Here is a 14,133-nt window from a genome sequence, read left to right as displayed (position 1 = left end):
GTGTTAGTATGTCACATGTTATCATTGCTTAGAACTTTTTAATATCCCATACAAAAAAAAAACATTCCATCGATTTGAATGACAGCTATATTGGTGTGAATAACAAAGGTTTGATTGTCAACTATATTGGTTTGATTAACAACTATATGTAAAAAAAATATTACAGACTTCCTCAAATGCCATTTAATCTATTATTGTTATTATTACAGAAATTGTGTTTATAAGTAAAGGACCACAGTAAGTCCTGCCTGCTTTTAATTGCCAATCGATATATTTGTCATTGAAACTAATACATGTCCAACAAAACCAATATAGTTGTGCATCAAACCGATATGGTTGTCATTCAATATACTGTAGTTGTAAACCAAAACGATGTAGTTATCAGTCAAAACGAGAATTGTAATTTACAACTCTTGGTTTAAATGGCAACTACATCGGCTTGGTTTACAACTATATTGGTTTGATTGTGAACTATATCGATGTAGTTGACAATCAAACACATATAGTTGTTAATCAAACCAAAGAAATACGTTATTCAAACCAATATAGTTATATTTTGTCTGGATACGTACGCACGTAACCCAATACAGTATTTCCTTGAACTGCGCCTCATTCCAAAGCTGCAGCAATCGCTTCCTATATGGTCTGTGATAGGCTCTGTATGTGTAAGACAAGAACGTCTCCTCCCAGCAGCGAATGTGCAAGAAACACAAAAAATTGCTCTTCTGCCTTTTCTGTCACAGGAAGAACTGGGGCATGTTCTTAACTGATAGTGGAAAAAAAAAACGCATTGCATCACTTTATTAAAATGATCATATAAAATGCATTTTGGATAGGTTGTTTACGTTTGGCGAGCTGCATCTTTGTAACAGTTAGTTTATTGGAACAGACTTTGGAACGTTGATTTATTGGTTACTTGTTGCTGGAGTGGAGTGGCAGCGTTTCAGGAATCCAAGAAAGGGGTGATTATAACAAAAAATGAGAAAAAATGTCTGAACCGAGGTCCAGTTTTCTTCACATTGGGGATATTGTCTCCCTCTACGCAGAAGGCACAGTCAATGGCTTCATTAGCACTTTGGGGTAAGTATTTGCGATTCTTTGCTGGCATGCAAGAATTTGATCTCACTCTAGTTTGAAATAAAAATTAGCCGGATTAAAAATACAAATAAAAAATATATATTTATTAAAATGTGCAAACCTATGTAAATTAAGCAGGAATTGTCACATCTGCGCATTAAAATAATGGTGTTATGCACACTACAGTTTGGATGTAGTGTTTGTTAAGAACGAAGTAGGAAGTGATCAGACATTTCACTAAAAAGGCCCGTGGAATAAGTTTTTTGTTTTTTTATTTTGTCTATCTCATATTGTATATTTTAACGTACAGACAGCTGACTGTGCTGGAAAATAATACAACAAATATACTGTAAATGTACCGGTAACCGTTCTTTATGTAAAAACTTTTTTTGCATATAGGCAAAACCTGACTGGTGATTACCTCTTTGGGCCTTCAGTTTGACAGATTGCCAGCATAATAGGTATTTTTTTTATTTGTAACATTGTGACAATGACAGTCGACTGGCCATTAAATATAATTAAGCACCACTGTTTTATTTCAAGTCTAATAACATTTTGATATGGAATGCTACGACTTCATAGTTTTAAATATGTTCAATAGGGAAATCGTAATCATAATTTAAAATAACAAAGCACAATATATTTTTTTAAGAATGCCCTTCTTCCAGTATAATTCAGCTCTGAATTCCAATTGTCCAAAAAAAAAAAAAAAGTTTTTAGTGCTCACTCTGACCAAGACCCCGATTACTCTACTATGCAGCCAGTAAGTGGAAGGGCATGTCAGCATAAGTACTGTATAGTCAGTTTGTTGATATATACTACATAGATCACCTTTAACCTTTATAAACCCCGGTTACTAAAAAAGGACTACCTGCAATGTGTTTGTCTACTTCGTTTTTGTTACAGAGTCGAAACTTTTGGTCCATTTTTGTCTGTAAAGTCTAATTTTAATATACCCACTGCTCCCTTAGAAACCAGGAAATTAAGATCATTATGTTACCTCTTGTATCTGACTCCTAAAGTTGATCATTTTAACTCCAACATGTTCCAGTTGGTTCAGGGTACTTTGATTTCTCCATCCCAATGCACTGGCACGTCACAATTTGAATTCCAATTTTCAAATATTATTTCAAGTGCTCATTTTGTTACAAACCCCAAATGTTTTTTTTTTCTTTTTTTAATACTGTGTTCATAGAAAAAAAAAAAAAAGTATCCCAGTTGCTGAAAAATGTCACATTAAAGGGCTAAAGTAAAAGTGTTCCATTGAAGAACATAACCTTTGGTTAGTAAATCATGATAATTTCAGTTGTCAAGCACAGGAAATGTGTCATAACAGTTTCCTATACTGGCCAGTGCTAGCAAAGTGCTGTTGCTTACTGCAGGATCTCTATCATGCAATGTGAAAAAATTGCTTGGATGATTATTTTAATCCCACTATTAAAATTAAATGTGAAATGACTGTTAATAAATGTTTGAGCATGTATTTCTGTGCGTATAATATGACAACGTTCTAATTTAAGACTAGCCAAGAAGTGTACCTTTCTTAAAACCATGTGTCCACTTTTCTATATATGGTAATATTGAATTATTCGATTTAATTAAAAAAATCACTATAAATGCTTGTAAAAACACAGCAGTGGTCATGACTTTGTTTGTAGCAGAGGGTTAAGCAGCAGGGGCTCTTGGGAAAATGTGTCTCATTTCTATATCAGACCTGCTTGCTCTCCCACCCACCTTTCGTAACACGGATGGCTTTGAGTCTGTACTTCATGCTAGTAGAGGCGCTGGCATGTCTTTGCAACAGACCCTGGAGGCAATTGCTCCGCAACACTACCAATTTAGTCTTTTGAATAATTAACCAAATATACAACATATGGTGTCATATGTGTGTATTTAGAAGACATTGGGACATGTTTTGAAGCAAGGCCAATTTTCTAAGAGGAATACAATAATTGTGATGGTATAAAACTTGAAGCAACTTAGTTGCAGGAGGGATCAGTTAATCTATTGCTCTGAATAGTTTCTTGCTTATTTTTTATACAATTAAAAGATGTTTTATTTGAAAACTTAGGGCCTAAAATATGTGAACAGAGTAACAGGGTTTTATCTTTGAAATGTTACATACTGTATCAAAATGACACTTGGTAAGAAGGTCTATATAGACATTATCTTCAGAAAACAGAACAAAGCCTTTTTTTTAGTTTTTTCTATATACATGAAGAAAGAACATAACAGTAAATGCATTGTAGTCCTACACATGTATCTTCACTTAATGTTTTATGAACAAAGACCCCTTTTTCTTGAAAATTGTAACCACAGCAATGTGCTGCCAATTTGTGGTGAGAAACACTCCTATGCAAACAATCCTGCATAGACGATCTTTTTCATTGAAAGGTTTACCCAGTGATTTGAGTTCTTTTTAAAAGGTAGCACTAGTAACTATTTATTCTGATGTCTTTGTAGTTATTTTAAAAACCTCCGTAAGAGTACCTTGACTTGTTGTGAAGGGCTGTCTTGGGTCACAGAATGTACATAAGCCCTTGTACTGTACCTGTACATGCTGTCTACCAGCAATCCCAGCACATTTTATAGAAGGGGGCTCTGGTTCTAGAGTTGCCAAGCCTTTAAATATGACATAATACCAATCTAGTTTGTGAAAATGTGCAACATATTAAAAGTCATTTTAAGTGACCTTCCTTATGTGATAATAGGCATCTATGTAGATATAAAAGCATTACCCTTTATTAATTGACAATTTCCCATTCATACCCTTTGCTTTCTAAACAACTCCTTCAACATAGTTAAAGTTTGGACTATAGATGCATTTAGCAGAAGCTCCAACTTCATGTGTTGAGTAGTGAACATGAGAACTGTAAGAGCGTGGCTGTAGTGTGCATGCAAACACTAATGAATAAATCTCGGTGGCCAGATCGGTTGGTTTTAAATGCAATCTATCATTTAACTTTGTAGGAATGAATCCTGGTTATGCTGTTTATTCAACCACCAGCTTTATTGGAATGAAAGTGGTCTGTTGTCTTTATTGATACACAGTAAGGTAGTCCAGGTTCGTGTGGCAGAATGTTTAATTGTGGCCTGCAGGGCTGGCTAGTGGCTCTACTAGTTGTAACTCTTGTTTTTGTTTTGTATAGTTGCTAGATTATTCTGTACCAATGTAAATATAACTTATCTATTAAAGAATGCAAAACATATGTGACCCAGCCACCTGTAGATTTTGCAGGAAAGTTGCAAAGCATGCAGGTTTTCTGTAATTCACTAACTCCGGGTGTCCGACTGCCTTGCAAATACCCTTATTAGTTTGCAGTTCTGCTTTAAGGGCTTTGCACACTAGCCATTTCGACCCGGGGCGACCCCGGGACGAACAGCAAGCGCTTTCACATTGCCAGTTTCAACCCGAGACTAAACTGTTTTACCGGGGTGAACTCACCCCTGACAGAAAGTAGGGTTGAGAATTTCAACCCAGGACGAAGCGCTCACCTCGGGTTGAAAAATTAAATGTGAATGCAACAGGGTTACACTCGCCTCGGGTTGAAAACATGCATGACAGTAGCCACAAACAAACGTCAAGGGGCAAAGTTCACAGATCCGCGTGCAGTTGTAAATAAAAAAAATAAAATATGGCAAAAGTGTTATGGAGCGATGGTGAGGTCCGGAGTTGCTCAGTCTTTGGGCAAATGAAAATATCCAGCGGTAGTTGGATGGAACAAAAATAAACTTAAAACTATCATCCGGGATTGTAATTGTTGTACTGGGCTTGTTGTACGTGAGCCCTCCTTCGCAAAATAATCAGAAACAATGAAAGCCATGTCAGGAGCCATGTTGGATATTTCCTTCTGCCACTGTGTTTGACACGCGTTGAAAATATGCAGTTTGAAACCGTCACGTCCAACCCAGGGGCGAATCTTAACCTGAGAATTGTACAGCACGGCAAATGTGAATGCATGCAGGGCTGAACTCGGGGGGGAAGTCATCCCAGGGCCACCCTGTGTCGACTCAACCCGGGTTTTGGTGGTGTAGTGTGAAAAGCCCTTTAGAAAAGGGAATCTAACTTATGGCTTTGTGTACCTACCTATCATGCAAATTCCCAAGTTTATGTGTCACTTGCCTGACTGAAATGCGGGTAGTGTTTTCAGGATTTCTACAAGGACTCCTGATAAATGTCTGCATTGTTTGGGTGATGTTGAGCATACAGAAGATATGTCTGGGTGTTTTGCCAATCCTTTCAGATGAAAACAAAATCTATTCAGTTGTGTGAGTATGTGATGAAGTATGTCCTCTGTCGGGTTGCCCGGTCAGACTGTTTTCAAGAGGTCACATGTTGCCTGTGCAGGGTTTATCAGGGCTTTTGTGTTGTGACAAAGGAGAAATAAAGAGGTTGAGCCTCTCACAAATAATATGAAGTCTAGCATTCCACAGGACATGTCCCAGTTTACTGTATTTATATACATTAACCTAAAGCAAATCTTACTGCTCATACCTCCTGGCATGTCAAAGTTTCTAGATGGCGCTGTGCAGGTCATATTTTTGGATGAAGTCCGCTGCCATCTGGTAATGTACGTTGTTTATCAGCTTACTGCGTGGGCAGTAAGCATTGGGCTCAATCTGTAAACTATTATTTGCATTGTTAAATTTGCCATTTTATTATGATGAATCAGTGACATACAGAGAAACCAATTGCATGTTTTCTATTTATTTATTTATTTTTTTATTTTTTAATTTTTTTATATACATGTATAGGTACGTGTGTGTGTGACGGCCGTCAAGTGCCACAGACAAGAGGAAGGGAGGTGTGGTCCAAAATGTTGTGAACCATTCCTTTATTTATTTATTTATTGAGACCTAGATCTCATTTACAAGGAGATCCTGTCAACAAACATGTACAATAAAACAACACAATATCATGTGTGGTTCTGACTTAATCATTTTAGGAGTCATAAGCAAAGGACATTCACCCACACATGTGTGGATCCTTAATCAGGATCAAAACATTTACAGAGATCATTTTTAAAACATTTCAAAAAGACACTATCAAATCTACTCCTTATATTGTGGTTAAAAGAGTAAAAAGTTTTTGGGAGCCGATAGGCAAAAGACATTTTATCCAAACATGTGCCAACCCTTGGAAAGACCAGGTTGGCAGAATCACAGCAACGCAGATTATAGTTGGTATCATACCTATTAACCAGAGCAGTTAAATAACAAGACACCAATCCTTTAAGAAACTTAAACACAAAACAGTACCAATGATAAAGCCTTCGGACTGCAAGTGAAAGCCAGCATAATTTTACATACATGTTGCAATGATGAGTCAGGGTGGGGCATTCTAATACAAATCTGCAGCATGAGTTCTAAAATATGTGTAGTTTATCTAAAGCTTTAGCAAGCTTTACCTTTACCAAGCTACAAATGATTTGGAGTTTTTCCTTGGTCATGTACAGTACAGGGTAGCAGAATGTCCAAATCCTTCAGTGCACATTGTGCACGTGGCCGCAAGCGTTTGTTTTCAATAAACTCCATTGATCTGTTTTCATTCATGCTATTACTCGCATGCAGTGGTGGCTGGTCATTAGGGGCTGAAAGGGCTATATTACTCCAACGTGTTAACTTACTGCGCTAATATTCATTGTTAGTTTCTCTTATCATCAATTAATTTAATTCAGTCCCTTGTTTATATTTACTGCGATCGTGTGCCCTCTTGTGTCAGGACGTTGTTGACATTCCTTGACTTGCGTCGTTATCAGACCGGAGAGGGCTAAATTTCATTAGCCCTTGGCTTTGTTCGAGTTGCTATGTGTTCATCACTTCATCAGTCGGGGCTCGCAGTTACTCCCTACAGTTAATGCGAAGCACGCAGGGAATAAAATGGGTCTAATCTCTGAAAGCCCATGATTTATCTGAGTATTTATGGAAACTACCAATGTAAACCTTCAGCCCGCCAGTTTCCCAGTTATTCGGTGAGTGACGAGGGGAAACGGCTGGTAGAGCACAATGAATTACGTCGACAATTTGCTTCAGAAGTCTTTTTTTTCTATGTCAATAGAATATAAGTTAAAAGGCTGGGTGTACACCAGCCTCGTGATATTACAATTACACAAAGTGAAGCTTTTGTGTGTCATGGTTTGACAGAAAGGATTGGCTGACGGTGAGTGACAAAAAAAAAAACGTTGTTTTGTTTTCCATGCATCTTGTTTGGAGGGGATATGGCTTGGACCAAAACCAGAATCAATGATTTTAAACATCTGTCAGAGTGCAGTGCTTCTCATATCGGGAACTGTGTTAAACTTAAAATGACTGGAAATATTAATATTGCTACTCAGATTGATGAAGATTACTGTATTTAGATGCAAAGGCATAAGGAGCTTGTACTAAAGAATAGGTGTGTTATTTCCTGTATAATTGACTGCATCAGGTTCTGTGGAAGTCAAGAGCTGCCACTGAGAGGTCATGATGAGGGAGTGTTTCTAGATTTGGTAGATGCCTTTTCTCAATCAGTTAGCTGATAACCTTGCAAATGCAACTGTGTCTAAAAATACATTGAAGACCATACAGATGGAACTTGTAGATTGTATGCTGGAAGTGTACAAGAAGACAATTAAAACTGTACTTTCAAATGCAAGCTTTGTGTCAGTACAAGCCGACGAAACGTCATTGGATCATATTGATTCCGAACGCTTCCATCAGTTTAACATGGATTTTCCCAAGGAGCATCTGCACATGTCAGTGAAGTGTTACCCAATACTGTGCAAAGAAAAACTTCAAAGTGAACTAACAGTTTTGTACAGCAGTACAGAATTCTAAAGTGTAAAGAGTGTTGACAGTGATTAAAGTGCTGGAGGAGAACAACCTTCAGGGCACTTTTTCAGAGACCTTACAACTGCAGAGATCACCCTTACTTCCCCAGTAACAACAGCAGAATCAGAGAGATGTTTCAGTAAACTGAAATGTATAAAGACTTTCCTGCGCAACACAATGGCCCAAGACAGACTTAACGCACTTGGTGTACTGCTGAGCAAAAAGGAGCTTATCCGCAGTATTCCTGGCTTGAACCATCAGGTCATAGAAGTGTTTGCTTCTCAAAAAAAGAACAAGGGGCCAGTTCCTCTCAAATAAGGAAGGCTTTCATTTAATATGCTTATAACGTTATTATGTACAACACACCTTTTAACTGAGCACAATATTAGTAAATTCTGAAAATAAATGTTTTTTTTTTTTTTTATAGCCCAGCCCCTCTTGTCTGTTAGGCTACCAGTCGACACTGCTCTCATGTCAACAGAGCTTGTAGTCAGAAGGTGCCGATTTAAGTGAATGCTTATTCACATATAAGAGCTCTGCCAATTTTAAGTGCAGAGTCTGTTTAAGGAGTTCATAATAGCCATATTATGTATAGGAACCAAATCTTCAGAAATCGGTTCTTTTTAAAAAATGTTATTCCAAACCCTTTCCTTATTGGAGAACCCAGCATTTACCATGATATTAAATGGTGCTATGGGGGTGTACATTTCTTCTAGAGCTGTTTGAAGTTGCAACTCTTTGTTGTTAAAAAGTTTAAAAAATCATATCAGAATCTAAAACTACCATGCTAATGGGGAGGTTTACTCTTACTATTATTTTGTTCTGCTGCCTTTTACCTCCAAATAATCGAGCTATAATTAGACAGCTTCGAGGTCGTAAACTGTACTGAATGTACAGCCATGGAAGGTGTTGATGTTTAACTAAATAGCTGTTAGAACGTTTCGCCCGGGGGTATAATGAGTTAAAGTTTTGACCTTCTTGTTTTCTAGTGTAAGGCCTACCTGTTAACCTTGTTATAAGTTAGTAGGTCGTGTGTAGTGTTTCTCTTATTGTATAGATGTCATCTCGTGCCGCTTGGGCAAGAGGACCGTGAAGAGAAGATGAGCAGTTCTAGCCATATAGCTTTACAATACGAGACACTCTACACATGACGTATTAAGTTATTATAAATCACACAAACAAAGACTCTGGAATTGTTTGAAAATGTAAAAAATTTATATTTTTTGGTGAAATATAACCCCCCTCCCGGTCATGAAATGGGTCGGTCCAAAATCAACATATCGTGGTGAGACTGTAGTATTTATTAAAAACAAAAGTGCAGCCGGAGAAACATGTGTTTTTAAAAGTTTGTAGCGATTTCGATAATATTTTCTTTGGAGAAACTAGTGTGAAGTTCATCAAAATTTAAAGAAAGGTAATTTAATAGGATAATCCATTTTACAAAAGGTACCAAGTATTAATTAAAAAAAAAATGTTTTGAACATTTGAATTAGTTCAGGTGGACTTTGTTCGGGCTGACGTGCAGTTTGTAAAGAAACACGTGTTATACCAAACATGTATTTGCATTTGAAAACAGATATCTGCTATAACACTAGGTTCATGGAAGTTCCCAGTTTGCTTGCCTTGCAGGAAGTCTGTTACTACTTTACTTCCTTGTTCATTTCGCCCCCGCAGTGTCTGCTGGGTTAAAGAATGTTACTGGCTGAAAGCCTGTCAGTCAATATGGGAAGCAGCTAGAAACAAGCCAGTCAGGGGGTGGGTACGACGTCACTCTCCAGGTGAAATGACCCAGGATGTGCGAGATAGTCTAAATGCATGGCTTGCAATCAGATATTTATTTAACCTAGTGTAGTACCAGATTTCATGTTTTTTTTTTTTTAATGAAAAAAACCTTTGCTAAAATATGTGTTTCCCCTTGAACTGTTAATCCATCTGTTTAATACTCTGGATGTAGTTGATCTACTTTTTCAAGTTATTGCTTTTTGTATTTATAGTCATGTTGGGGAGTATATGAACAACTAAAATATCTATATATTTTTTTCATTCAAACAAAATCCTAATCTAGGGCTTTGTATAGCTGTTGAGTAAGGTATTTCAGTCTGCTTTTAAATTCACAACCACATTTTGCAATTCTAATGCATTGATTTTTCTCATGCTGTTTTTTGTTTAAAAAATAAATAAATAGGAAATGTGACTTACTGTAGCAATGATAACTATATGCTCTACTTTCCAAATTACAGTCTTATTCTTGCAGTTGGAAACAGACTCTCAAAGATTCCATAGTTATTAACTAGAAAAAATAACATGTGAACTCAGACTTCACACCACTATCAATTAACAGGAAACTGGTTCCAGAGATTAAACAAAATAGTGGGCTGTGTTGATGAGAAGGGCATGTTTTTTATCTGGCATTTAGTGATGAGGAAATTGTTTTTAGTAGATTTGGAACACTGTCAGTTTTAAACCAAGCCCCCCCCTTTTTTTTAATTCACTCGGCAGGTTCACAAGCAGTAACTGGGGGTGATTTTCAAAATGTGAATTTAAATGAAAATAAAAAGAACTTCCTTTGTCATTTTTAACTGAATCTATATTTAGTTCATATTTTCTGTGGAATATTACTGAGCAAATCCTAACTACAGATGTAAGATGTTGTTCTTCCCAACAACACAGGAGGATTCTGTAGACACAGTGCATACAGTGGTGCCAATAGTGTACAGTAATTATTGACTCCCACTGCTACTCAGTTATTTGACAGTGAGATAACTGTCAGTAACAATAAATATAGATCAGCGGCTGAGGAATAGTCGGTGCAACTGCACAGGGGCCCATGCAGTGATGTGCTTCACATTTATATTCGTATCATTGTAGCTACTGGTGCCAGTAATCCTCCCACGTTTCAATGGGTACTGCTATTCTCCTAATTATGCTTAAAAACAAAATGCAATTTCCTAAAACAAAAATCTTCTTCTGCAACTTTCTTTGCAATGAGGCTGGTGCTGGACACTGTTTTATGTTTTGTCGGCGTCCCTTTTTCAAACTCTGCGATCACTTGTGCTTTAGCCTCATGGTCACTCACTACAGCAAAACATTTTCCCACTGTCTTAAAAAATGTTTTGGGATGCTTTTCAGTACAGACTTTTGCAGAACTCGTCTGTGCGAACGATTCATTGGAAGTTTAGGAAGAAGCTGTTATTAGGCCATTGCTTAGCTTTAAGTCTAGAATGACGTGGGTTTGTTTTTTTTCCATGATTGCGTATCATTTCATTGCTTTGGCCTTGTTGCACTATTACCTTTGTTTGTGCACAGGGAATGTAACTTGTCGTAAGACTGTGTCCTTTTTGGTTTAAAGAACTTGCGAAGGAAACCATTTTGCTGGCCTTAAATGGAAATTGCTAGTCAGTTTACAATACAGTGTGCCATCACCTGCAAAAAATAATAAACTTCAGATCCCTATTTCACAAGGACCAAAGGAAAATGCAATGTTGTCACCTTGTTTTTGTATTGTTTTCAAATGTGTTTGTGGTTTTTGAGCCCATTTCCCAATATTTGGCTGTGATATCTGTGGATATTTTCATTTTGATGCTCTGTAACCGTACTGTTTGCTGAGTCGTTGGTTGTTTCAGTAAGTCCACCTCATTCATCTGTATACTATATTTGATTGATTCATGACCTGTGCACATACTAATCATACAGGTCCTTACTTGCAAACCACATGACCTTCCCTGCCTTAGTTAAATATTAGTTTCATGTTGTGTTTTTGCACATGGCTTGATTTTATGTTTATTCATTCTGCCATACTGGTTGACCAGCAGCTTCTCTGAGAGCATTCATATAGCTAGCGTTTCAGATGGGCTGTGTAAAGGGTCTTTACACACTGAAAACATATTCATAACATATTTTATTTAAATGTAATGCGTAACGAATATGCAGAGCAATATTGCTGCACAGCTTGAGTTCGCATATTATCAGGCTTCTTGTGCTTCCCGGCATCACAATGGTCAATTGTGAATATAATGCATGCGGTAGCTAGAGAATGCTGGGACAGCTAATTGTAGTCTGCCTGAGAATTGCCAGAAACATGTGACTAATAAGTCCAGGTTTTCAATAAAAATAAACGGACGGTTGAATCCACTCACTTGCAATGCGTGTTTGTGACTGGTGAATAAGAGACTGGGTTTTTGATTTTGGATTCTGGATTTATCTGTGCCGGCACAGTACCCCTCAACCTAACCTACCAATTTACCTATCTGTCAACTGCATTTTTGAAAGGTAAATCTATAAAATAAATACAATATTCTGTGTTTTGGAGATGCTTTATATTGCTATAGCAAGGCAATCAATAAGGAATACAATATTATCATTTCTTTATAAATATATAGTATTTGCATGCAGGCCTTTTGTTAAGTATATTCCATCTGCAGCATTTGTTTCACAGGCATATTGTTTGTGGTCAATAAAACAAATAAGAATAATGGTTGCTTTTGTTTTTCTTGTAAGGCCACATCTTTGTACAAGTAGTTCAATGTAAAATGACAGTTAAAGTGTAAGGTTGTTGTTGTTGTTAGCATTAAAGTATGTGCAGTATTTCTTGAAAGTACTCATGACTTCAAGGGAATGTTGCATTTTACTCACCCAAAATACATTTTACTCGGATAGTGTCGAAATTGAAGAGTAAATTACTCAATGAACCAAAACCGTATCTGGAGTGCTGCCTATAGTATAGATTAGTTTTCATTATAATTGTGCAAACAGTCACCACATGCAGTCTGCAGCCTGTTAACAAAAGTGTATTTACCTTCCAGATTAGTGGATGACAGATGTGTAGTACAGCCAGATGCTGGGGATCTTGCCAATCCACCAAAGAAGTTCAGAGGTGAGTGAATACAGTATATTCTTATATGGCAACATTCATCCAAAAACTGGTACCTCAAACAGCACATCAAAACATTCAAACTTTTAAAAAACATTATTCCTATTCATAAAAATGCAAATGAATACAGGGGGTACAGCAATATCTTCAGACCCAGTGAATGTAGCAACAGTAATTACACATGGAAGTTGTGAAAAAAGCAGGTGACCCAGACCTTAGTCACTTACTCAGAATGCTATGATATGTGCCACTTTCTCCAATAGATAGTTGTTATTATTATTATTATTATTATTATTATTATTATTATTATTATTATTATTATTATTATTATTATTATTATTATTATTATCATGATGAGTTAGGCTTATGTTCACATAGGGATCGACTACTAGACTGCAATTCCTGGTGAAGAGCATTGTTTGCAGAAGCCAGGATAGGATTCACTTGTTGAGAATGCTTCTGTGGATATTTTTTTGTTTTGTTATTAACACTAATTTCCCAAAGACCTGATCTGCAAAAAATTCCTAGCCTGCATGCACTGGATTGTTAGTAAATCTTACCTAATATGTATTGCCGTGACTTTAATAGGTCTCACATTTTCTGTTTCAGTAGTTCAGTAAAAAAGACACAGCATTTTAGAATAGTGATGATTATGGTGTATGATACGGATGAGTCATTTAGCCTCAAACCTGCATGCGTTACAAAGCTCTTCAGTTTCCCAATTCCATGGGGTTTATGTATCATTAACATCAAATGGAGGACATGCCTCCCCAGAATATGGCGGAATATGGGCCACTTGAGCAGAAAGGACCCTGCTGCCAGAATAAAAGTTACATTTACAGTAAGTTCCTTGGGTCAATAGGTGGGAAGTCGCATTGTACTTTGAAAGTCTACATTGTGTGATTTTCTTTATTTTTTAAATATGTGTGCGTGTGTGTGTGTATATATATATATATATATATATATATATATAGTGGCAATTGGTACAAAAAAAAAAATCCTAAAAACTCTTAAACTCACTGTGACAGGGTGGCTGAGCGGTGACGTCACGGCAGAAGCAGGCACGAAAAATAAAACTGACACCGGGTACTGCAGTTCAAAAAGGCTTTCGCCGTTTTAATTAAAAAATAAATAAAATATTTAAACAGAAAAACACTTTGCTCAAAGAGCGAAATAAAAGGTTCAAACAAAAACAAATCACGAACACAAAATATATAAACAAAGGTCAGGCTGGGCAAATAGCTGTCACTGATCCTTTTACTTTCGTTTTAGTTTCGTTTTTGTTTTCACTCTTGCTCTCCTCGCTCTCTCTCATACACTCCTCTAAAACACCCACCTTGAGTTGGAGAGCTGCAGGCTTTTTATAACAGGTGACC

At 36.9% G+C, this 14,133-nt stretch overlaps 1 protein-coding gene across 1 annotated transcript in view; it reads left to right on the top strand.

Moving 5' to 3' along the window:
• The first annotated feature begins 646 nt into the window (after positions 1 to 646).
• The window catches only part of LOC117419457 (inositol 1,4,5-trisphosphate receptor type 2-like), a 120,950-nt gene continuing 107,463 nt past the window's right edge, over positions 647 to 14,133 (top strand). Inside the window, exons 1-2 of the mRNA XM_034032209.3 lie at positions 647 to 1,080; positions 12,690 to 12,760. Coding sequence (XP_033888100.1) covers positions 989 to 1,080; positions 12,690 to 12,760 — 163 coding nt within the window. The 5' untranslated portion in view covers positions 647 to 988. The remainder of the gene's footprint in view (positions 1,081 to 12,689; positions 12,761 to 14,133) is intronic.

Source organism: Acipenser ruthenus, chromosome 14 (assembly GCF_902713425.1).
Source record: "Acipenser ruthenus chromosome 14, fAciRut3.2 maternal haplotype, whole genome shotgun sequence".
Classification (NCBI taxonomy): domain Eukaryota; kingdom Metazoa; phylum Chordata; class Actinopteri; order Acipenseriformes; family Acipenseridae; genus Acipenser; species Acipenser ruthenus.
The sequence above is the reverse complement of the archived record's forward strand: the minus strand, read 5'-3'. Positions and strand labels throughout refer to the sequence as shown.